The following is a 23908-nucleotide window of genomic DNA, read 5'->3' on the forward strand; positions in this document are numbered from 1 at the left end:
AAATATTTCCTTCACCATTAAGTGAAGCTCTTGATCTTGTCGGCAACCAAGTGACCAGTTGTTTGCAGAAGCTGGCTATTTGCATTAGCATGCATGTGTACTGAATAAGCAAGTCATTGAGTGCATCTCATGGCCTGTGATTAAACACCTTTGATTATGTATTATTATAAGATTTCACTACAGGTGTGGTTTTTATTTTAACCTTAAAAGAGATGTTTTTTTTTAATTTGGCTCCCTGATAAATGAAAATGGATTATTAAACCATGAACTTGGATCTCTGCAAGAAACACATGACAATATTATTTCTGAAAATTAAAATGCTAAAGGTGAAATGATGTCTATTTAAAATTCTCAAATGTGATGACTGATTTTTTCGTAAAATCAGAAAATTCAGTGCCACGCACAACATCCTTTTTTTTAATATCACACCACTTTAATTAATTCATAAATTCTGCAATTAAACCAGCTCTGAGTAAGTACTACATTTCCCAGCATCACTATTCTTTAACATTCTGGATGAGCATGATGGGAGATGGAAGTGAAGGGAGATTTGCAGAGGGAGGAGCTACTGTCATCTGCTAAGAGACTTTGCTCTAGTCTGTGTCTCACCTGTTAGTAAGGCTACTGGCAGCAGTACTGTGACAAAAGCTACTTGCTTAAAAAGATAGAGAGGATAGTCTGACTCCACTCTTGATGCTACTCTACACTGTAATCAAAAGTATTCACTTTACCTGAGAGATAAGTTACCCTAAGCCCCTCCCTTCCTGGGAGGCAAATGGTGAGTCAAAAATGTTCAACGAAATAGAGAGAAAATAAGTTTTGTCGGTTTGAATTTTGAACGTGTTTATTTTACTTCTCCTTATATATTTCAAGTAGGGCTCTGCTGACACTCTTTGAGAGGCACTTAGTACCTTAAAAAGTCACACACAAGCTCACATTATATACTTTTAAATAGTTGGGGCAAAGTAGGAAGGTGATCCCAATGACCCCAGCCATAGAAAGTTGTTAATATTTAATTTCTAACAATAAGGAGTGATAACCTGGGTTTACAAAATGTAAAGTTTTCTTCCCCAGTATTTATTGTAGGATTTGTAATGATACAGACCTTAAAGGATATTCAGTTTAACGGGGCTCAAAACTGAAGTTAGCTATCTGCCTGTAATTACCGCCCATATGATGGAATTGCACCATTTCGAGGGTGCAACCATTCCACGTCTCATGCTGTGACATTGGTGTACGGTGATTTTGGTGCCAACGATGTCTGAACGGTTTTATATTAAGTTTATGGTGCTGATTAAGAATATGACTTTGGTTTTGCCAGATTGGCTCTAGTTTCTGAGATATTTAATAGTTTATTAATTAACTCAACACGCTTGAAAAGCATTCAGAATTGCAAGAATATTTTTATTTTAGTTACAACTAGTAAGTAAACGGTCTAGCATCATAGAGAAAAGAAATTAAAAATATCTAACAGTGACAGGAAAAAGTTATGTATGATTTGATTAATTAATACAATATTAATTAGTTATTGTTATTAATGTCAATGCTTCAAAAACGCTGTTTATGGGATTTCCTTTTATGTGTGTCATCAGGGGACTCCCACAGTATTCTGCCATCATGTGTATGTCCCATCTGCCTTGATATCTCTCCTCCATCACCTTCATATCCTGGTGAAACCTCTCGCCTTGTTCCTCGCTGAAGTCTCCAAGGTTATCTGGAAATCTGTTTAAATGGCTATGGAGATACTGCATCTTTATTCTCATATTAACTCCCAAATTTCTGAAGTTAGCAAGCATATCTTGCACCAATTCTTCATAATTGTCTGCTCTGTGATTACCCAAGTAGTTCTTCACAACAGAGACAAAACTCTTCCAGGCCGAAGCCTCAGTGTTATTCATGCATTTGGTAAATGCAGGCTCTTCTTGATGAAGTCATAATTTTTACATGTATTTATATATTTATTAAGACAGAACTTTTTGGGTATAAACCAAGACTGGGTTGACAAACTTACACTGTAGCCGACTTCCATCATCTGCAAATTCACAGTGGAATTCTGGTTTCAAAAAGTCGCTTTTATAGCATTGTAGGCCTACAAATTGAAATACAAAATAATTATATGGGATATTTCATTACCTAAGACACTGTTAGAGTCAAAAGACAGACCACAAGCTATTGCATTTATCACACACAAGTCGCATTGGGAGAATACATTATTTTCATGAATGTCCATTATCTCAAAGAACTAGAACCAATTCAGCAAAAGTAGTAGGATTTTTGAATTCAGCACCCTCAAAATCATCCTAAATCCATTCAAAAAACCTTGGCACCTGTTTTTTTTTTTGTAGACCTGTTATTTTTACCTGTACTTGGGTAAATGAAAAAGTATTTGGGATAATAAATGCCGCTATTAAATACTCGTAACATCACCAGGCGTATGTAATACTCGGCACATGATCAGAAAAACTTTCGTCGGATAGCCTACGAAGTGTCCCACGCACGATTTAGTAGTTCTCGCCTACTTCTGTATCATATCATGTCAGATTAAGTCGCAGTAAAGACAATTTTTCTTAAGGTCTCTGGCTCCCCCTAGTGTCCTATCCAAGGGAATTTTAATAACCGCTTAAGCGCTGTTATTTGTCCATATTACCATGGTACACTGATTAAAGGACGAACTTCGTTTTCTATTGTATATTCAATATCCCGTAAAACCGCACAACTGGCCTTCCTGAGCGACTAAAATCCCAAATTTCTGGTTGTTTCCAAAATGAGTGTTGCGTGTGTGTATATATAGGTATCAACCGCCATTCTGCTGAGAAATTCTTGTCCATATTATTTATCTGTATTGGTGATATGTAATACAAGATTACTGACGGAATTACGAACAAACCACGTTCCTCTTGCGAATATTACATAAGTATCGACTTTGTCTAAGTTTACTATAGTGTTACATCAAAATCTTAATATAGACGGGGCTGGCTGCCTTGGAGCTGAAATCAGTGCGGTGCCACCACAGCCCACACACCAAATAAATGCTTATTCTGTATTGTAATCCTGTTCTCCCTCATTTTAAAAAGTAAACGACAATTAGACATCGCGACGGAAGATTAACATTAGTTGCGTGGACATGCTAAAGCGGTGTCCAATATAAGCATAAGGGGGAAGAGCGCAGGCGCACGGCAGCTGTGCGCTGCAGACCGAGCGGCGGCGGCGGTGGGGGCGGCCGGGGAGCAGCCACGGGACCGCGCAGGAGCGCAGCAAGCACAGCGGCGACTGTCAGCCTAGAAATACGGGGGGCCTTCGGATCACGGTAAGTGTACAGGCGACTGAAACACGTCTATTTTCCGGCTCTCCTTCTTCCATTTATTGAGCTCCGTTATTTTGTGAGACCGCGGCTTGGGGTAGTTGCTGTCAATGCAATCTGAATATTTGATACTTGGTGCTTTGTGAGATTACCAACTAGGCCTGCAGAGGGGGTCGATACAGAAATGTCATTGTAACGCTACATTTGTTGTACGCTGAATGCGCAGGTGAATTGTTCTCTGCTTATGCCGCATCCCAGGAACCACGCGTTGTACCGTTACAAAAGGCGTCTGCATATAAATATTAATACGCACGAATGGTCTATTTATAATCGGCGTGTTCTGCACAACTGGGTGCTGTTTGATTGTGCGGCGGAGGCCTCTAGTTTGGACATTATGACTCTGGAGTATAAGCAGAATAATTTAGAAGCTTCTCCTTAGTTACCGCACGGCGGTCTAATGCATTATTGACGGCTGCGTGTCATAATAAACGTTTGATCACAGCAAATCAATGCTCGCTTAATCATCCGAAATTATAATTTAGTTATTATGACATAAATACGAAATCAAGTTCTAAGCGAAATGACAGCTAAAAAATAAATTTCTAAGTCATGGTAACGCCTTCAAAAAGTGCAGGGTAATCGCTCCTGCAGGGGGGATATATTCTAAGATATAATTACTGGGCTTGTGCTGTATGTAGGCAGGGCGTAGAGATTTCGCAGTTACGAAACGGTAAAAAGATTTGCATGTAAAAATGATGATTTTCAGTAAAGCTATATTGAGAAATGGCAGGGTAGGGATTGATGGGATTACAGCAGTACAAAGTACGATAATGAAATTATAATTGAGTGTTTTGTGAATTGTTGTTGCGTTTTGTCATCATGCGGATGTCAGTGCAATAATGCCCGATCTAAAAGTAATTCGCAGGGCGTAACTTGCGCTAGACGGAGCCCAAACTGGATTTACTGTAACCGGACCACACGCTGATCTTTGCCTGTTGGTAATACTGTCCTTGTCATTGTACAGGAATCACTGCATTATGCTGGAAACGGGAAATGTTATATTTTCCATCGGTACAGTATGCGTCTTGCTACCAAATCTAACCATTATTTAACAGTATTGTTGAATTCGACATTAAAAAATGTGTTCTTATTTAAACTCTCCGTTTTTAAGTGTCGTTCTAATTTTGTGAGTTTTGAAATATCCTCTACATGAATGTATTCAGGGCGATATAAAATAAAAGTATGTAGCTTTTCTGAGCCACATTCCAGTGGAGTCTATGGAGGTTAACGGGAATTTACTCTAATACAAATAAACTTATAGTCTAATTTAGACATTTTGAAGGGAAAAGTGTATTCGCTTTGTATAAAGCCGTGGGAATCGTAGTAGTGCGTCGCGTATCTGCATGTAAAGGTAGGTTAGCATGTTCCTGCAGATGCTCTACGTTTGGTATTGATAACTATAGTACTTTGGGGAACCTGGTTGCTGACGTCGATTTAGTGCAGCAGTGGCTGCAATTAAGTGATTCTGCGCCTCGAATCGTCTTATTAAAAGACAGAAAGCATCTATTTTCACGTCACGGCTTGATAGTACCTTGGCGATGAAATTCCTTTAGGGCAGCATTGGATTCCTCCCCCCCACACACACACACGCGCTCCCCTGCATTACCATCTCAGATGGAGCAGACCGGCGGTTTCCATGCTGTGGTCCTCGTTACAAATTCGTGGCTCGCTGCTGTTCCGTCCAGTCGCACCCATGGCTCATCCTCCCCTGGACTGTCACGCTGACAGCAGTACCTGAAAAGCACCGAAGCCAGATTTAGTGTTAATTTCGCAATCGCGTTATGGACCCGTATTAAAGAAAGTATTGTCAGAATTTAAAGTCCTATAAAAATCGGGTTGGCTTGAGATATTGTGGATGTGGGTAATTTTTTTGTTTACTGTCAGTAAGGGGGAATTGGAAAGTTGACTTATTTGAGGCTATTGATGCTTTTCTTCACAAATCACTGTACGCCAATAAAGAGTAATGGTTGAAGGAGGATATATTTAAAGATTAACGACTTTATATCATATTCATTTACTTTATTACTATAGAACCTTATTACTGTAACTGATTTCAAAATTGTTTTCCCCCCTACACATACATTTTAACGTTAGTTTATTATATTACATTTAATTATTATTATAGCTTATCAAACGAAGTTAATTGATGCCATTAAAAAATTGCACTTCAATGTTACCATTAGTTGTTTTCACAGGAGTTTGTTCAATGTGTTTTCAGTGATTAATTGGAGCTTTATCTCTTAAACTCATTTAAGATTTTTTAAAAAGTTCATTTACTTTAATGTATGTAAGGGCCACCATTTCTATTAAGAATTAATTCATTTATACTGAATCCAAGTAGTTAATTGGAACAGAAATTGAACTTAACAAGGATTTGGGAAGGATTTGACTTTATTAAAACTGGTTTGACCTGGGGATGTAGGTGAACTAGATTTAAAATTTTTAAGGGCAGACATAGATGGTTTCCTTGGCTCTTATCACTCTTAAGGATTTCTTTCCCACAATCCCTTGAAAGCACTTATTAAGAGCAGAAGTAGCTTAGCAAGCTGTTAGCTTCAACAGCAGTCATTTGGTAGTATAGTACTGTAGCTACACACATGGATTTTCAGGTGATCATTTTAAAGGGGGAACTCAGCTCTAGTACCTAGATCAAATGACTTAACCTGAATTACATCCAGCTTTGGGTATTAGTTAACCGTAAAAACATAGACGCGTTATTAATAACAAAATGTGGCCAGTCTTTTTCAGTAGGGTTGTGTATGTTTATCTAGGCCAAGGTGCTGACAAAACACTGGTGAGTTTGTTCTAATCAAGGACATTGAAGGTTTAAATACACAGTTCTGGGCCAAGTTTAAGTCAAGGGGAGCCAGGTGTTTGTATTTAGAGGTGAGGATGTGGGTGATGTGATGTGTTGGTGATTCTGGATGGCTGCACTTCAGGTGGAGATGAGTCAGGCCATGAGGATGGACAAGAGGAACAACTGGTGATCCCTGTCCTCTGAGGAAGCAGGCTTGCAGGGCCTTTCTTCCTTATACCTCTCAGTTATGGACTGTGAGGTGACCAATTTCAAAGGTTACTTCTGATCCTGGGGTCCTACTAAATTCCCATCTCTGTACTTTAATTGTGAGTCTCAGGGTGGGACCAAAGGACATTTAGGAGACCCCTGATTGCTCTGGTGTACCTACACCCCTTATAGGTGACTGATAACATTTACCTTTTTTATATATAAGAGATGCTTTTATTCCAGGTGACGTGCAAGTGAGGCAAATAGCACATTACAGACATACATGCTGTATTCCGTTCGGTTAGCAGAGGGTTGCTGGCTATTTATCTGACCCACGCTAACACAAAATTCTCAGTTACTGGGTTATAGCACCTGCAGGTACTGCAACGCAGTGGGAGTCCATTCTCACGGCCCCTGGGGAACCCCCGCTTGGCCGGCAATTTCTCAGCCTCCCGAAGCTGAGCTGTTTACACCTGCGGCACCAGGTGAAGTGGCTCCGGCGTCCAAGAGCAGCCGGCCTTTTGGCTGGGACCGAAACGCTGCCAAGTTCCCGGCTCCTCCGAGAGAGCGATGATGAAGCAGAATATCTGCTGCAAAAAAAAAGAGGGGGAAAAAAATCAGCTGTGTGAAATGCCTCTGCCAAATGTGTCTGGTAACTCAGTGACAGAATGAATAACAGGCTTCAGACTGATTATTAAAAGCCGTGGTGAAACAAAAAGCAAAAAAGAACTGAAGATTGTGGCTGTTACTGTGGCAGCCGACCAGCCTGCTGTGCATGGGGAGGCAGAACCGTCACGTACGACCACTCTCCTCTGCATAACATGTTCTGCCATGAGTATAAAAATCCTCTTTCCTTTGTGTCAGCTCTTTGCTGAGCTTCATACTTCATTTCTCTTGCAACTGGAGGTGATAAAATGCGACGTTAAGAACGTACTAAAGAAGGGACAATTTCTCACCTATTTCTACATAACATCCCATATTAACATCACTCAGATGGTCTTCTTGTGGTTTTTTTTTTAATTCATGTCTATCAAACTGTTACTCTTGTTTTATTTCTTTTGTTTGTCCATTTCTGCATTCCTCTGTACTGCTTGGTTTTCATCTGTCACCCAGTTTTAGCCAGTCTAGAGGCTAGGATGTGATCGGCTAATACTGTAAACCCAAACCCAGCGTGGTCTTTCTCTGTTTTTGTAAGCCGATTGTTTTATACATTGTACGTGTACAGACGCCCCCTGGGATACAATGGGGTTACGTTCCGATAAAACTATCGTAAGCCGCAAATGCATTTTAATACAGCACACCTAACCTAACAAACATCATAGCCGAGCCTAGCCTACCTTAAACAGGCTTAGAACACTTACAGTAGCCTACAGTTGGGCAAAATCATTAACACAAAGCCTGTTTTATAATAAAGTGTTGCATATCTCATGTATTTTATTGAACAATGTACTGAAAGTGAAAAACAGAATGGAAATACCGTAAAGTCGAAATATCGTCAAACGGACCATCGTAACCAGGAAAGCGTCTGTTGGTTGCAGCTGCATGGCTGTGTGTGCATTAGCTTCGCATTGGAAGTACTTTTACCAGCAGAAGGTTTGGTTGGCTGAGGACTCCCAGGTCACATGTGTGGTCACTGGACACCGCCTGCCGACCGGGCCCCCCCCCCCCCCCGCTGGCGTGGACAGAGTAGCATTTCCCTGCAAGATGTTTACTAGTCAAGGTAGTGCCTCTTTTTATATTCAGCTACACCGGCAGCCCCTGGGTTACCAACAAGATCTGTTCCTAAGTCTGTCTTTAAGTCGAATTTGCAGATAAGTCAGAACAGTGTTAACGGCTACGTAATCTGACTTAAAATGGCGGATGGCAGTCTCCTTTCTCAAACTGAGAAACCGTTGAAGAAGCTCAGTGTTTTCATGGGCGTCACAGAGTAGTGCGTGCGTTCGATGTTACAAACCATTGTACTTACCTCAAACTTTATTATAATAGGGTGCATGGCAGTGTGTTCTTAAGTATGAGTTGTCAGACATTCTTAACCTGAGGACTTACTCTACAGTCTTATTGTACTGTACTGTCCTGGTATAACTGTTGAGTGGTGATGAGCATTAAGAGGCCGTGTGAAATCTGTAATTTGTGCAACCGGAGTGATTTTTTGAGAATGACATGTCGGATGCAAACTGAAATATTCCCAGTTATTAACCCATTGTTTGCGGAAACGTTCTGCTTGATGCTGCAGCCCACAGACATATGTGCACGTGTGTCTGTGCCCATAGAGGGAATTTGGACCTTGGATTTATCATGGAGACGACCTTCTGTATTGGAGCAGGAATTGCTGGAATGGCTGGAATTATTCATGAGAAAAAAAGAGGCATCTGAGATAACTGTAGGCACATTTTTTGGAACTATGACTCATCTGCTGTCATAGGCCCTGGTCTCCATTTACACTAGAAAAACCAACTATCAAGTAATTCATAAAAACATACTGCATTACATATTACACATAACACTACCAGGGAACAAAAGAAGGTAAGTCATGTTCTTAAGTGTAACAACAATTTTAAAGGCAGCCATTAGGTGCTAGATATGGGTTTTATTTTGAATCCAGTATTCCATTAAAGCACCCAATTTCCTGGCATCCTGATTCGCTCAGCTGTAATTGATGCTGTTGAATGATTCCACACTGAGTTTTGTGCTCATGTCCCTTTTTGTAAACTCACAAAAGAGCTGTTTCAGTGGAAAAATGTTTGGAATGTCTGTGCCTATATTAATGTGGAGCCTTGTTTAGCCCTTTTACCTCATACACACCAAGGAGGATGCGTACTGAATGCTAGATAGAACATAATTGCCCAAAAGGAGGTCAGGGCGCTCTGCTGATGGCAGGAGTGTCTGGTCTAACCTCTGGCCCACGATGCTGAAGCTTCTTGGTCACACAATGGCCTTGCAACGGCCCCACATTGTTATAGAATAAAACAAAGCCTTTCTTGTTAGATGTGTGTTGTGGATCATCTGTCAAATTGTCCTTTTTCTGCTCGGCAGTTCATTTCCTAGGTCCCTCACAGAACCACACAGGCGAAATACGTGGCTGTCCGCTGTTGTGATATGATAGCATGCAAACCAAACTGTTATTGTCCTTTAAGATACCAATACTTCCCCTTAAACTCAGTCCGTCCCAGGATCCCCCTTGATATGTCTCACTGCTTTGGCCAGCAACTCTTCAGATCCGCTCAGCAGCCTGTGACTAGATGGCCGGCATTTCCGGTCTCAGGGTCGGCAGAGTGTCTTCACGTCTGTGTCCTTGCGTAAGACCCTTAACCCTCCATTGCTGCAGGGATTGTCTGACTGTGCTGTTTAAAAAAATGTACAGTACATTGCTTTGGATAAAATATATATAAATATATAAATAAAATGTAAGTAATTGGGTCTGTGCTCTTTCTTACTGCAATTAAGTGCTAGCCATCCTGCGTGACCAATGAGCAGACTGGGATTTGCATATCATACCGGTTAGCTGCCTCCTGTCAGGTCTTAGCAGTATCCCATTCTCTGGCGTCACCGTGAACAGCAGCGACGTTTCCGCCGAGGGCACGCATACAGTGACGTCTAGTGCGACCATGTGAACGTTAATGCCCGGCAATGCACTGTGGGAGGGCGAGCGAGGCGCGGGTGGTACAGAATGCCGTGAGGCAGATGGCTCGTCGTTGGGTGGCCTGTTCCGTACCTTGTGGAATGACACCGGGTGTGATCTTCTTACTCGTCATTAGGTCGCTATTGTTATGCTAATTGCTACTCGGCTACGCTCAGATGACCACAGCAGTTTCAGCTATTTGGATTTTTTAATTATTGCTAAACTATAAAAAATGCAAGAGGTGGAATAAATAAATTTCCTGGAAATTGTGTTTGTTTGTACTGTGAGTACTTTTATTTGTTTGCATTATGTGTACTGTCTCTGTACTTTGTTTTGTTTTGTGCTATATGCTTGAGTGCACTTCGTGTACCTCGCTGCTGTATGCACATGAATTTCCCCCTGGGATCAATAAAGTTTTATCTGATCTCTTATATTATGTTTCCTAAACTGATGACAATAAAAGAGGGAATGGAAAAAAATGGCTCCAAATTTATGTTTATGTGATGGATAATGGGTCCCTGGCACCTTTCATTTATCTGTCCCTGGTTTAAAAAAATGTTACAGATGATAAACTGCTGCCTTTTTCACTGGAAATTAGCGTGCCAGATGAAGTAAGTTTAAAAGGGAATTTATTGGTTTGTTTATTGTTCTGTCGAACAGGCCTGGTAGACATTCCCTTGAATTGTGAGAAGTATGTTTAATGTTTAAAGGTCTCCTTTGGATGGTTTGCTTTACAATAGCCCTTGGCTGAATTCTGCATCTGGATCTGGTAAAAAAATAAACCACTATGTTGCTTACTGAAATGCTGATGACATTTAAGACATTCCATTTAGCAGTAATGTTTAAAAGCATGTTATGTTGAATTGTCTGATGGCTAGATCTAAGCTATCCTCCCGACTGGAAATTCCATAGATGGATGTAGAAAGGCTTTGTCACAGTTACAGTGGGATATCTTTGTGACATGATTTTATTTTCCTCTCTCTGTTCCTCTCTAGGCTCTACCTGCACCCACATACCCAAAGTAAATATTTCAGCTGTTTATTCCAGAACAGCCATTTTAAAGGTAAGTTGAGGTGATCTTTTTTTTAACTAATTTATGTAGCTCAAGTTTATTGTTACAACTCTTCAGAAACGTGAAGAGAAATGCCTGTGTAGGCTTATTGTTATTTATCATCAGTCTTGGTTTATTTACATTATTGTACATTTAATTTTATTATAATAATTTATTTTAATTGTAGGTCAAGTGTTGCTAACAGGAGCTTTGTCATTAAATATGGCTTAAATGTGTTATTACTGCTAATAAAGTGCATTGAGAGATAATTGATCCTGATTGAAGGAAGAAAACATGTGTAAGATATGTTTGGTCCCACCGCAAGTCATGTGACTGCTGATTGCTCCCTGAAGGATTCCTCTGTGGGAGGATTGCTACTAAATAAAAAATAAAACACTTCTTTATCTAGTCTGCTGCTTGCTGAAATTCCCACCCCTCTGAGCTGAAGTTGTGATACTCCAAACTGACAGAGGTGGACAGTTCAGGTCCAGAAAGTACAAATCCAGACCATGGTTTTGTTTTAACCAACCAGTTGAGTACTCTGTGACTGTGACTATTTATACTCAACTGGTTGGTTGAAACAAAATCTTGGCCCAGATTTGCACTTTCTGGACCTGAACTTTAGCACTCTGCCTACTGCTCTGTCCAGGCAGAGACCATCTCCTGCTGTCATGTCTAGGGGGATGGTTGTGTCTGGGGCATTTCCATAGAGCCGGGCAGCGATGGGCCCCGCATGTTTACTGTGCTGCCAAGGTGGCAGGTATCCAGGATGGGGAATCGCCCCCCCCAATGGCAGCCGGGAATCGCCGGCAGGCCACGTCCTTCACGGAACGTCCAGGTGTCCCCGCGTGCCTGGGGAGGGCAGTTACTCTGAGCTGCCAGGTCACCTATTTAAAAACGGTGCAGTGTAGGTGGGCGGCCCTGGAACGTGGAGACCGGCCTGCGTTCCAGCTGGCCAATTCGGAGCTAGCGGGGCATGTGCCGTGCTCTCCCTGAGGCCATCCACCGGGGCTTCTGGGTAATTTTAAACGGGATACAGTGGGATCCTGCACTACCTGTCTAGGCAGTACGAGAGATGAGGCAGGTAGAAGAAGGCACCCAGTGAATTTAAGTTTTTAAGTTTTGTGAAATATCTTTTTTTTTATTTAAATGATATGATAATGGATTGCCACACACTTTTGTCTAGTGCCTATATAAAAATAAATTGAATTTTTGGTTTGGATTGTTTACAAATCCAACGTCAATCCAAGTGGCGATTATAGGACGCTTGTGGTCCAGGTCACTCCAGCTGTAGTTAGGAAAAAAAAACTGCAAATTTGCAATGAAGTGTATTACAGCTCTGGCATGTGCCAAATGCTAGTTTTGTGCTGATTATATTTGCTTGCTAGATGAAGTGATTATTTGGTGACCTCCCTCTCTGAGGCCTAACTAGTTAGGCAGCAAGGGTAACCAAGGAAGTGTTTAGAAAGGCCTGAAGCAAAACTAATGTAGGCTTTGTAAGGGCAAACCATTTATCTGGAAATGAGCAAACCTATCAGTAATCTGGGTTATACTCAAGTATCATTAATCTTCTCGCCAAAAGTTGTCCAGATAAAATATTACTTTAAATGTTTTTTTTTTTTTGTATTGATTTTGCAAAAAAATTATACAATTAGTACTTTGCCATTCTGACAAGCCAGTAGAAGTATGGATCAAAATAATTATAATGGATATGGATCAAAAATATAATAAAAATATAATATAATTATAATAAATATGGATCAAAATAGGTTGGTTGTTTAAATACTCATCACATATGTTGTTATTTACAGCCTTTGCTCATCTAAGGGACAATAGTCTCATTGAAAATAGATTGATGGCTGTTTGTTGTTTCTCTGTTACATCCTGGGTAAGATAATGGTCCCCTGACTGATCTTGGTTCCTTCTTGCACTGTTCTCATTCAGACTCTCAGGGAAGAAGTCCGTCTTTGTTCTTTTATCGCCGTCATGGGATTTTGTATAGCTTTTCAGGTTGCGCTTGTTTTCAGTTGACTAGTTTGACTGATTTAAAAGCTTGACTTATTCTTGCAGTGATACATTCACCACCTGGGATGTTTCCATGAGTAACAAGACGAGTTCTGCTGGGGAATTAAACGTTGCCGAGTCAGTGACTATTTTCAGAGCTTTAATAGGTGTAATGGGACACATGAGAGATAGTCACCTGATATACTGTAAATATGTAACGTGTATTTGTATAACAGATAAGCAACATGTGAAATTGTACTGAATTTTGAAATCAGCTTTACTATTGCGATAGGCAAATATATTGATTTGTTTAATGGTGGTTTTCACAGTGCTATCAATGTAATGAAGTGTTTTATTTTACGATACTGCCTCACTGCCTACTTTGTCAAATATTGCCTTTGTAGATAGATCCTTAGACATTTTAGCGTTTGTCTGGGAAAACAGAAATTTATGACTGCTTTGTAAAGGCGGGACGTAACTCCTGTATGTTCTTTGAAATAATGACAGGACCTCACCAGAAAACAGAATCCTTTAACAAAAAATACCAATCTAAGCTAATCCTGAGAGGAAATTAGACGCATTCTCAGTCAACAATTTAGCAACCTTCTAAATTTCCCCAGGAGCTGTTAGGCAGAGTGAAGCAATTATTGTGAAATGGCTTTTTAGTCCCTCTTTAAATTTATTTACTAATTACCTAGCATTAGCTAGCATTCCTGAATTAGCCTAAAGGCTAGACAGGGAGCTAGCTAGAGCAGGTGACTCAGCGGATTGAATTGCCATTGACAGGCTGCCCCTTTTTAAATTTCTTCACTAATGACCTTTTAGCTCTAGCTAGCATCCCTAAATTAGCCTAAATGCCTGGCGCAGAGCTAGCTGGAGTGAGTGACTCAGCAGACTGAATTGCCTTTGACAGGCATTCTGCTGGCGTTTTTGAGGGGCTGTCCCAGCGGGGCCCATATCCGCTGTGCAGCACCGTCCCATGGGTGGCAGGTGTGCTGTTTGGTTATTTTTATTACCAGCCGGGCCTGAGAGACGGCCGTGACAGATCGGCTCAGCTGCTCCAGGAGCAGCTGCTGATCCCCCAGCTGAGGGGCTGATCATTGCGGTATCTGGAGTCGCAGAGTCTTGGGCTACTTCACAGAATTTTCAATTGTTCGTGTGCCTTCATTTGCCAGGAGAGATTCCGGATAGGGTCTCAGTTCAGGGATGTTTGCTGGCATATTGGAATTTAAAGAGGACTGTTTTACTCTCAAACTATTATTTAGTTCACTGTGCGTCTATTGTGTGTCATCTGTTGTGTCAAATGTTACAACTGTTATGTGTGTGCTGCTCCTCTATGCCTTTTAAATTGCCCCTTGGGAACAAATAAAGTTTTTTGAATTTGAATTTGAATATGAGTTATACTTTTAAATCCTTTTTAGTCATCCTAAAAAGGAACCATGTGTGATTGTGTTTGAAGTTACATAATATGCTTATTACTTGCCCTGTGTGTGGAGCTTGCATTTTTTTCTTTATGTTATGTAAGTTTCCTCTAAGTACATTAGTTTGCTCGCACGGTCCAAAGACTAACGTTTAGGCTGATTGGGATCTCTTATTTACCCATAGGCCTATATATTGACCAAACATAAAAGTAAAGTTTTTGTTGAGGATCACTTAACCATATGGACATAATGACCTCACGAGCGCCCCCTGAGCGCCCCCTGAGCGCCTAATGAATATTCGCAATGAAAACTATCGGAATTCCTTATGTAAAAGTTAATTTTGGATTTTAATTAGCTCTTGAGGAGAAGTAAAATCGTTGATCTTGCACTATTTTGGCTTTGTGGTGCTTTTTATACCATCAGTAAGCTGTTTCCCGCAGCTATGGAATATACAATAAGGTCTTCAGTGTGGGGTTATTTAGCCTGGGTCAAAGGTCAGCTATGTCATGTAGTCAGTCATTCAGCACATTTGTGTGCATGTCTGTATACTGCAGAGAGTGCTGGAATAAGCCTACAATGTGAAAAGATATCTGTGTTTTTCCCTTGTGACCCACACACAGAGGACCTTATTAAATTGTTTTATAAGTCCCCTCCAAATTATTATGGGTTACGATATATGATCAGTACTGAATGTTTGGGTGAGGCCTTGCTGAAACTGTTTTCATCTTTTTTCATCTGTGCTGTATGATCAGTATGTTGCCCCCACTATGGCTCCACACCCCTTCTGTGCTTCAGATTCTTCATTTCAGTGTGAGGAGGAGTGGAGGGGAACTGAGCTGTTTCAGCTCCTCAAAAGTATCGGCGGAAAGAAAAGGGCACAATTTAACCTTCTCCAGAAATGTCCCCTATAAATCTACACCCAATACACAGATCGACTCTCGGACACTGGATTTCACACAACGCAGATCATCCCTGATCTAGACTTTACAGCTGTTATTGTCAGATATTCGGCTTTCTAAGTGCTGTGGTGTGTTGTTTCTCTCAGTGCATTTTTATTAAATCTTAGCATGTTTGGCATGAGGCCATTTAGGCAAACGGCCACACTGAAGTGTGTCTGATGGTGTTGCACATGAACATGGGAAACAGTCAGTCTATATCGCTTAGTGTTTTGTTACCACTGCCTGCTTGCTGTAAAAGTGCTGCATTTAATGCTTAATGCAAAAAATAAAACAGGAATTGGGATGAGTTCCCAGTCAGTGACACTGAGGTATAAGCATGTAGGTCTTTTGTATGGCAGTTTATCATATCTGCTATGTATCATATGCATACACTACTGGAAGTACCTGTCCACATTTCAGGATGTCTGCGTATTGTTTTAATTTATCGTATGCTATTTTTTTGTCTATCTTTTGATTATTTTCATTTTCTGCATCATGTTCTCGATCGTTTGCTGTTTGCACCTGTGTTTACTGTGACATAAGTCCTACTAGACCCTACTAAGTGTTAATAACATTTCTAGTTAATCCTCCATTTTGCCCTTTTTAGTTCTGAAGTGTATAACCGTGACGTCAATGCAGTTCTGAGTACCTGGAGTGCTCTGCACTGAGTCTGAAGATCTCTCTGGTTGCACTGCAGCTGGAGGATGGCGGTGAATGTCTACTCCACGTCCGTAACCATCGAGAACCTGAGCCGGCATGACATGCTGGCTTGGGTTAACGACTCCCTGCAGCTCACCTACACCAAGATCGAGCAGCTCTGCTCAGGTAGGACCCTCTTAGTTACAGCGACCCGCCAGTGGCAGGGCAACTGTAGGCTGGGCCCCGGGTCAAAAATGGACACCTAAGGCTTGCCTACACCAGTCGCAGCAGTTGCAGATGATGAAATATAAGTAGCCTCCAAATATCGTACCCATCATGCACTGCAGCAGTTTAAATACTCCACAAACATGCTTTTTTTGTTAAAGACGCACCTCGACAACATAGATTGACTACAAAACATTACAAACTATTACATTTCAAGATTGTTTTAAGTATCGTACCAAATGTTTTTCGTGTTGTCCCACCGCACTCCCACCATTTAGACGTTAATGGCTGTGTGTTTAGTTATTTTGAGGGCACAGCAATTTTACACTGTTATACAAGCTGTGCACTGACTTCTTTACATTGTATCAAAGTGTCATATCTTCAGTTTTGTCCTATGAAAAGATATAATAAAATATTTACAAAAATATGAGGGGTGTACTCACTTTTGTGAGATACTGCATGTGAGAATTGCAGTTGGATGAGGGTCTTCCAACATTGCGGGGGGTAGACAAGTCTTGGGGCAGCTGCCCTGCCTTCTAGTCTGCCCTGGGACCAGCGGTTTCAACTGGTGTGTAGAACTGGATTATTTGCAGGATAATGCAGATTAACACATTAGTTTATGTAGCAGATGCTTGTGTCCAAAAGCACCATACAAGTTAGGTTCCTGGAGCAGCTGGGGTTAAGGGACTGATGGTGACATCACTCTGCCTCAGGAACCTGCAGGTGGACAACCACCCCACTCTGGATTAAGTGTGTGGTAAAGGATACGGTAACAGGGTCTATATTGTTTAGGTCAGTGGTTCTCCGCCTTCATTTTATCCAAGGACCCCCTGTGTTCAGGAAAACATGCCTGGCCCCCCCAGCACAGGGTATGGCATTGTTTCTCCCATATGCATATTGCAATGATGACAACAATTTCTAATGTTTATTAATATAAACATATTTTCCAACAACACTCTTGCTCTGTAAACAGAAGGCGAATGTATATGAAAATTAAGTTTAATCTGTTTACAGCCAGGAAGGAATACTATTGGTTCCTATAAAAAAATCTTTAATAAAACTGTAATTTTAACACATAATAATGTGTATTGATATAAACGGTATTGTGTCATCCTCTGTTGAAAACATATCAATAGTGTAAGAGGAGATTTATTTTCATTAAGATTCATTACTTTATAATTTCATGTTTATTATTGATTTTTTTATGTAGTGTATAAAAGACAAGGGAACTATATAATGTTTGTTTGGAGTGGAGTGATGGAGTTCTGGTTGTTAGGAGCTCGTACTACTTTTTCAGTAGGGGAGCGAGAAAATAAAGAAGTCCGTCTTCCGTGTTCAGGACTGTATGTTGTCTCCGTGTCATGTCTCTATCCACGGCCTGAAAAATAGTTAATGCTGAGACTCAAACACAGCGTTACAATAGGAATATCATACTTTTTTCTACACTTTTTATGTAAATTGCACTGCCCTCTGTCCTCAGTCCTCGGCCCCCCGGTTGAGAACCATTGGTTTAGGTGAACCAGCATACAGTTTTAAATGTATACATATTTTGTTTTGCAGAAATTCACTGTAAGGTCTTTGATAAGGACTCCATCCTGACTGTCAAGCAGTTACCTTGATACTTACCTTTTAATTTCAATTATGATTTTGGCTTCCAACGATTCTGAAAATAAAGTACTCGAGAGAAAACAATGATTGTGCTGCATGTCGTTTCGCAGTGATGCTCCCGTTTTGTCTTCTGTTATAAATCCAGTCCCCCCCCCCCTCCCCCGCTCCAGCCTCTTTTTATTCGTTTCGAAGTTGAATTATATTTAGGGTTGAGGAAATCCACTGTTAAAAAGACAAGTTTTTTGAAAGTTTAATGAATGCATGATTTTCTAAAGTCAATAAGTAATCATGTTTAGAAATCATGATCTCAGTATTAAGATTGTGGTTATGAGTTTTGCCATAATTGACCAGCCCTCGTCTCTACCCAATCGTTGAACTATTTAGCACTTTAAGGAGTGATATAATTTGAGAATATCCCATTGTGAGAGAGCATGTTTGTTGACGTCGCCCAGCCTGGTCCCATTTCTGCTGGATATTTGCCTTTTGATATTGTTTCGTTATCTGTAACCTTAATCAGTGAGAACGTTCCTTCCTTCCCCATAAATAATTCGATAAATACCGCAGCTCGCCCATTTCTTATGATTACAGGTGCGGCTTACTGCCAGTTCATGGACATGCTGTTTCCGGGCTGCGTACTCCTGAAGAAAGTGAAATTCCAAGCCAAACTGGAACACGAATACATACACAACTTTAAAGTGTTACAAGCAGCTTTCAAAAGAATGAATGTTGACAAAGTGAGTTCCCTCCATCAGACCTGTTATCCAGTTGTATCTTTTGGGGGGGGGGAAATAGGGTATACCTTATCTAATTTTGTCCTGCAAGGTGTGGTCAGACCCTCAGATTATGAGAGTCACCCCTTGTTTCTTTGAAATTCAGTGCTGTACAGGTACCAAAAAGCCGTCAGATGATCCTTGTCTCACAAGTAAATCAACCTTCAACCGTGTCTGACCTACATCCAATTCTTGTTTTTTTTTCCTGGATAACTGGGCACCACTACCAAACCAGCATTTACATCTTGGTTCCACAGTGGCATTATCATTGGATTTGACGCTTTCAACCATTTTTATTTAAATACTTTAAACAAAACAATATACCTGTAGGAGCATTTCAAGTACTATTTACAAAGAGCATTTCCAAGAATGTTCTGGATTTAGTCACCGTGAAAGATTTATAGGTGAACACAAACAAAGCTTGGGTCTGACATTGGGTGTGATGAATTTTAATTTCTCAGTAATATTCCTAAAACTTAAAAAAATAATAGGATTTGAAAATATTTATTGTGAATTATTTATTACGTAAAGCACAGTACGCTTGTACATTATGTATATATATATTAAAAAAAAACAACCGAAAATTGATGTAACGTCAGTCACTCCCCTTGCAAATCCTGCCGGTCTGTGATGTGCTTCACTGAACTATGTCCTGTTTGACTGTTCCAGATAATCCCTGTAGAAAAGTTAGTGAAAGGAAAATTCCAGGACAACTTTGAGTTTGTGCAGTGGTTCAAGAAGTTCTTCGACGCCAATTACGACGGGAAGGAGTATGACCCCTTACAGGCTCGGCAAGGCCAAGATGTGGTCCCGACCCTCAATCCAGGTGAACACATTTCCCACAAACCCAAGAAACCTTGTGGCACCCCAGGTAACACACTGGCTCCACCTCCACTGTGTGTGCCGCCACGCTTTCTCAGAATGAGCTGAGTAGTGCTCAGGCTACTGGTTTGTGTGCGATCTGAAAGAAGAAGTTGCTCTGGCTTCGTGAGAATAACACAGCGACTTCCAGCTCTGCTTGGAATGTTTTGGAGCTTGATGTTTGTCACAGATGATTTTGGTTTTACATAAAAAATAACACACTCCTCATAATGACAATATCAAACACATTCACATCATTTGTTAACATTTTTGTGTGTAATTGATACAGATAATAAATTTGATTTCTGTAGATGAAGGTCACCATCAAAAGGTCGATAAAAAGGGAAAATTAGGTACAGTATATTATAAGGTGGAAGTTCATTCCATCATTAAAATTACTACTAAAAAATGACTATTAAGTATTGCATGCTAAAATGTTTTACTGAAATCCTATATCTCTTAAATAATTTCACAGTAGCTATCAATGTCTAAAGCTGGCTTTATTCATAAGTAGCGGGTGCATTTTTTTTCGGTTTTCTTTCATAGTTAGTTGTAAGAATGCCACATGAACGATAAATTTAATTGCCCTAGCTCTTTGTTAGCTAATGTTTACAGTATCAGTCATGAGGGGATTACCTGTTGCAGAACTTTAGACACAAGCAGGCAGCTGGGAAGTCACAGCATAGCAAAGTCCACAAGGAAGCCATAGGATTTAGACAGGGGCAATAAGTCGCTAGGCTTCTTTGGGATTATGGGAACATCTCTATGGTTGTATCTGTAGATTATGACTATTGTGACTGAGCAGTTTGCTCAGAGATACGCTAAGCTAAAGGGATGATGATTGTACATGACTTGAACCTACAACCTATTGGTCAGTAGTCTAGTTCCTTAGCAATGATGCTATCTACTCCTATAAAGTAATCGCCTATGCACGCCAGGCTGCCCGCAACGCTAGCTGTAGTCACTGATTGTGATTATAAAACCTGTTTCTGGTAGCATGCGGTGAAGCTCAGCATTTTGTTACCTTTTGTGTTGTTTTAAGTTGTAAAATTCATTAAAAGTTAATAACATGTGGTTATTTGCACTCTAGTCCCACAGAGGACGTCCCCGACAGTACCCAAAAATATGCCCACCCCACAAAGAGCGCTCAACACTACTTCTATGAGGAAGAACCCCCCGATCACTCGGAATGGCGGTAGCGATGCAGAGATCTTGGAGCTAAATCAACAGGTAGAGTCCCAGGGAGGGTAAGAAGATCTTACTTTATCTTAGAGTATTTTCTGTGGCTTACAAGGTGAGGCTCAGAAATTCAGTAGCCATTGAGCCATTGAGATTGACCTATGACTGTATTCTAGGTTTGTCTTTCTTGGTTTGGTTAATGCAGATTGGTGTCCTCCTTTCCTTGAGTCTACATCAGGTATTACTCAAGCAAGGCGTATATGGATCTTACTTGTAGATGATGGACATGGAGAAGTTTCGGTGTATCTTGCAGTAGAAGTACAGCCGTTCATCTCCTAAATTCCACTGATCATATTTCATAAATACCAATATATTAATAAAAAATCAGGTATTGAGTTATAAGTAAGTACTATAGAAAGAAATGAAAATTTCATGAAAAATGGTGTAGTTCATTACTACGTATGTTAAACAGTTTTTCTATTGAATTATTTCAGTTTTAATTAATACACAATCTTATAGGTCATACTTAGAATGACCTATAAACATCAAGAAACCCCTGTCACCTGAATGATATCAAGGAGGAGATTAAATATTTACTGCTTATTATATCTGTACACTTCAGCTATCAAAGCATGTTTAACTTGTACAATGCCGTCGGTGCTCTTTGCAGCTGATGGAGTTGAAGCTGACCGTGGACGGCCTGGAAAAGGAGCGGGATTTCTACTTCAGCAAATTGCGAGACATCGAGCTTATCTGCCAAGAGCATGAAAATGAAAACAACCCAGTCATCACCAAGATCATCGACATTCTCTATGCTACGGAGGTATCGCATCACCATCATTAGCCGCTGTTGTTTAGCTAGGGCTACCGTTAACCTACGCTAGTGATTCCCAATCTGGTCCTCGGGGACCCACAGACAGTCCACATTGTTTCTGGGAGCTGGGTGGGAGCAAAAACGTGGACTGTCTCTGGGTCCCCAAGGTTCAGGTTAGGAAACACTGCCTTATGTGACCTTTATTGCAAAATACAAGTGTCACATGACCTTGAATATGCCTCTTTCTCTTTCAGGATGGCTTCGCTGCACCTGAAGATGAAGACAATGATGAGCAGCCACACTTGGACCCAGATGAATACTAAACCCTCAGTCCCTACCACTCTTCTCCATCCATCACTGCTTCTCTCTTGTCTCTCTTTGAACTTCCTCATCCTCAAGACCATTGCACGTGTCGCTTCCATCCCTGCCCCTCTTCCTCTTCCTCTCCATCCCCGACTCTCTTTGTGCGCTCCACGTTGACTTCCTAGGACGAACGGCTGTTTTCCCGTCCCATCGCACACAGAGTAGCGACATCAGCAAGCTGAAAGTGTTTCGGCATGGCGAGTTCAGAGACGAATGATGTAAAATCAAGGCAATAGGGATATGGTTAGACTGCGGACTGAGCTGTAAATATTTTCGAGAGAAAAGACTGGAAAGCTTGTATCCCCCAAATACAGGTAACCCACTTCCCTGAGATTTGTTTTCTCAGCTCTGGAAGTTCATGCCATATAGAGATCCTCTTTTTTAACGTCAAGTGCGCAACCCTCATCCCATAGTCTAGCCATCGATACTGTACGAAAATGGAAAAAAAAACACTAAAGAACAATGAAACACAATTGACATGTCTTTATTTTTTCTTAGTTTACTCGTACTTTGCATATTGTTTTCATTGATAAATAACAATTGAAAACGGCGATGGTTACTGCACGTTAACGTAAGTTGTGTTAACAGCTTATTTGTATTTGAACCTAAGCATGAAGCTTTTTTTGTCTTTCTCGTTGGTTTCTTTTTAATTAATTTTAATGGGGGGAGGGATAGTTCCCTCTGGGAAAAATAAAGACACCAGTAATACTAGTAATGGTAATGAAAACGACTAAATTTCAATATCTGTTGGCTAGTCATTCTCGAGTACACTGTAGTATGCTATTGAGCATGTGAATGTTGTATACCATATTGAAAGTACAAGGGCATTGTATGCTCTTAACGTTATTTTTTTTTATGGGGAGCTTTCTTGGGTTCTCGGTGTAATGATGACAGATCAGTGACGTTTTTGGTTTGTCGTTATGAGGAATGTGAAATTTTCCGATGGACATGACGTCGTTTATCAATGCCTGATATTTACTGTACACACGGCACAGCAATTTGACCGTTCAGTGTTACTGTGAAATATTTATTCTGGGGGCCTAACTTTTTAATGTTAGGAGACCACACGCTTAACGCATGTAAGGGAGGTAAAATCTTAAATGACTGACATTATTGATTTAGAGCTTGAGTTTTTTTTCTGCTGCTATTTATTTGTTTCTTTTTTTATATGTTTTTTTTTTAACATTATGCACCTTAAACCCATTAAGTTGCGATAACATGGCAGAATGGATCTGGAGAAAACAAAAACTGAATGGTTTTATGACCAGAATAATTGACTTGGGGTAGCCATTGTTGGCATCACGGTTGAGCCCCCTTTTCTGCTCCTGTAATTCAGCCATTAGCCAACCCTCCCTCCCCCCCCCCCGCCCCCGCCACTGGATCTAGCTAACATTCTCGCATTGACTTGTCTGATTTAAATACTGTGGCCATAACAGTGATGTGCAAAGTTTGGCATCTGTTTTGAGTTTTACTAAGTAAATAAACTTGTGTGGAAAAACAGAGACCTTTTTGTCTGCTCTCTTTCCACGTGGGGAGGTTTCGAGGTGCCGAAACGGAAACATCTTCTTCCAGTTTCCCAGTTATTGAGATTCCTGCATTACAGATTTGACATTTAGATTCATTACCGAATAAAATGCCTCAGAGCATGGACAGCGTATTATCAATGAGTCATTTTGCATATTTTTTTCTTGTAACCTCTTGGGTTAAATATAGACTAATACTGAAAATTTATAATTTACACGTGAGAAATACACAGCATTTTACCGACATTGTGGATGATACTTCAAATGGATTTTGCATGGAATTGCCCAGTATGACTTAACACAGTTTCTTTATGGTGAAAGCTGGGTAGAGCAGATGCAGTCTCCATGTATGATCATGGGGCAGGTAGTGTCTCTGAGCCCTCCCACCTCAGGGTTGGGGAATCGAATCCTGACTCTGTGTGTGGAATATGCTTGTTTTTCCCGGGTCTGCGTTGGACTCCCCTACAAACTCAAGCCTGCGGTGCAGGGGAGATCCCAATATCTTTTTTTTAACGTGGGTGGCCTAAG

At 40.6% G+C, this 23908-nt stretch overlaps 1 protein-coding gene across 3 annotated transcripts; it reads left to right on the forward strand.

The window, feature by feature from the left end:
* The first annotated feature begins 3170 nt into the window (after positions 1-3170).
* Positions 3171-23359, forward strand: LOC111857939 (microtubule-associated protein RP/EB family member 3-like). 3 transcript variants are annotated; one of them, XM_023839208.2, is made up of 8 exons: positions 3171-3307; positions 10980-11047; positions 16006-16223; positions 18459-18604; positions 19310-19511; positions 20592-20731; positions 21351-21503; positions 21749-23359. In XM_023839208.2, the coding sequence occupies exons 3-8, from the start codon at positions 16103-16105 to the stop codon at positions 21815-21817; spliced, it is 831 nt and encodes a 276-aa protein (XP_023694976.1). In that variant the 5' UTR covers positions 3171-3307; positions 10980-11047; positions 16006-16102; the 3' UTR covers positions 21818-23359. The 3 variants fall into 3 exon arrangements, with proteins under 3 accessions (XP_023694976.1, XP_023694975.1, XP_023694977.1); XM_023839207.2 differs by having other exon boundaries at positions 16096-16223; XM_023839209.2 differs by having other exon boundaries at positions 16096-16223; positions 19310-19466.
* The last annotated feature ends 549 nt before the right edge of the window (positions 23360-23908 follow it).

The sequence above is a fragment of the Paramormyrops kingsleyae genome, chromosome 14 (assembly GCF_048594095.1).
Source record: "Paramormyrops kingsleyae isolate MSU_618 chromosome 14, PKINGS_0.4, whole genome shotgun sequence".
In the NCBI taxonomy this organism is placed as follows: domain Eukaryota; kingdom Metazoa; phylum Chordata; class Actinopteri; order Osteoglossiformes; family Mormyridae; genus Paramormyrops; species Paramormyrops kingsleyae.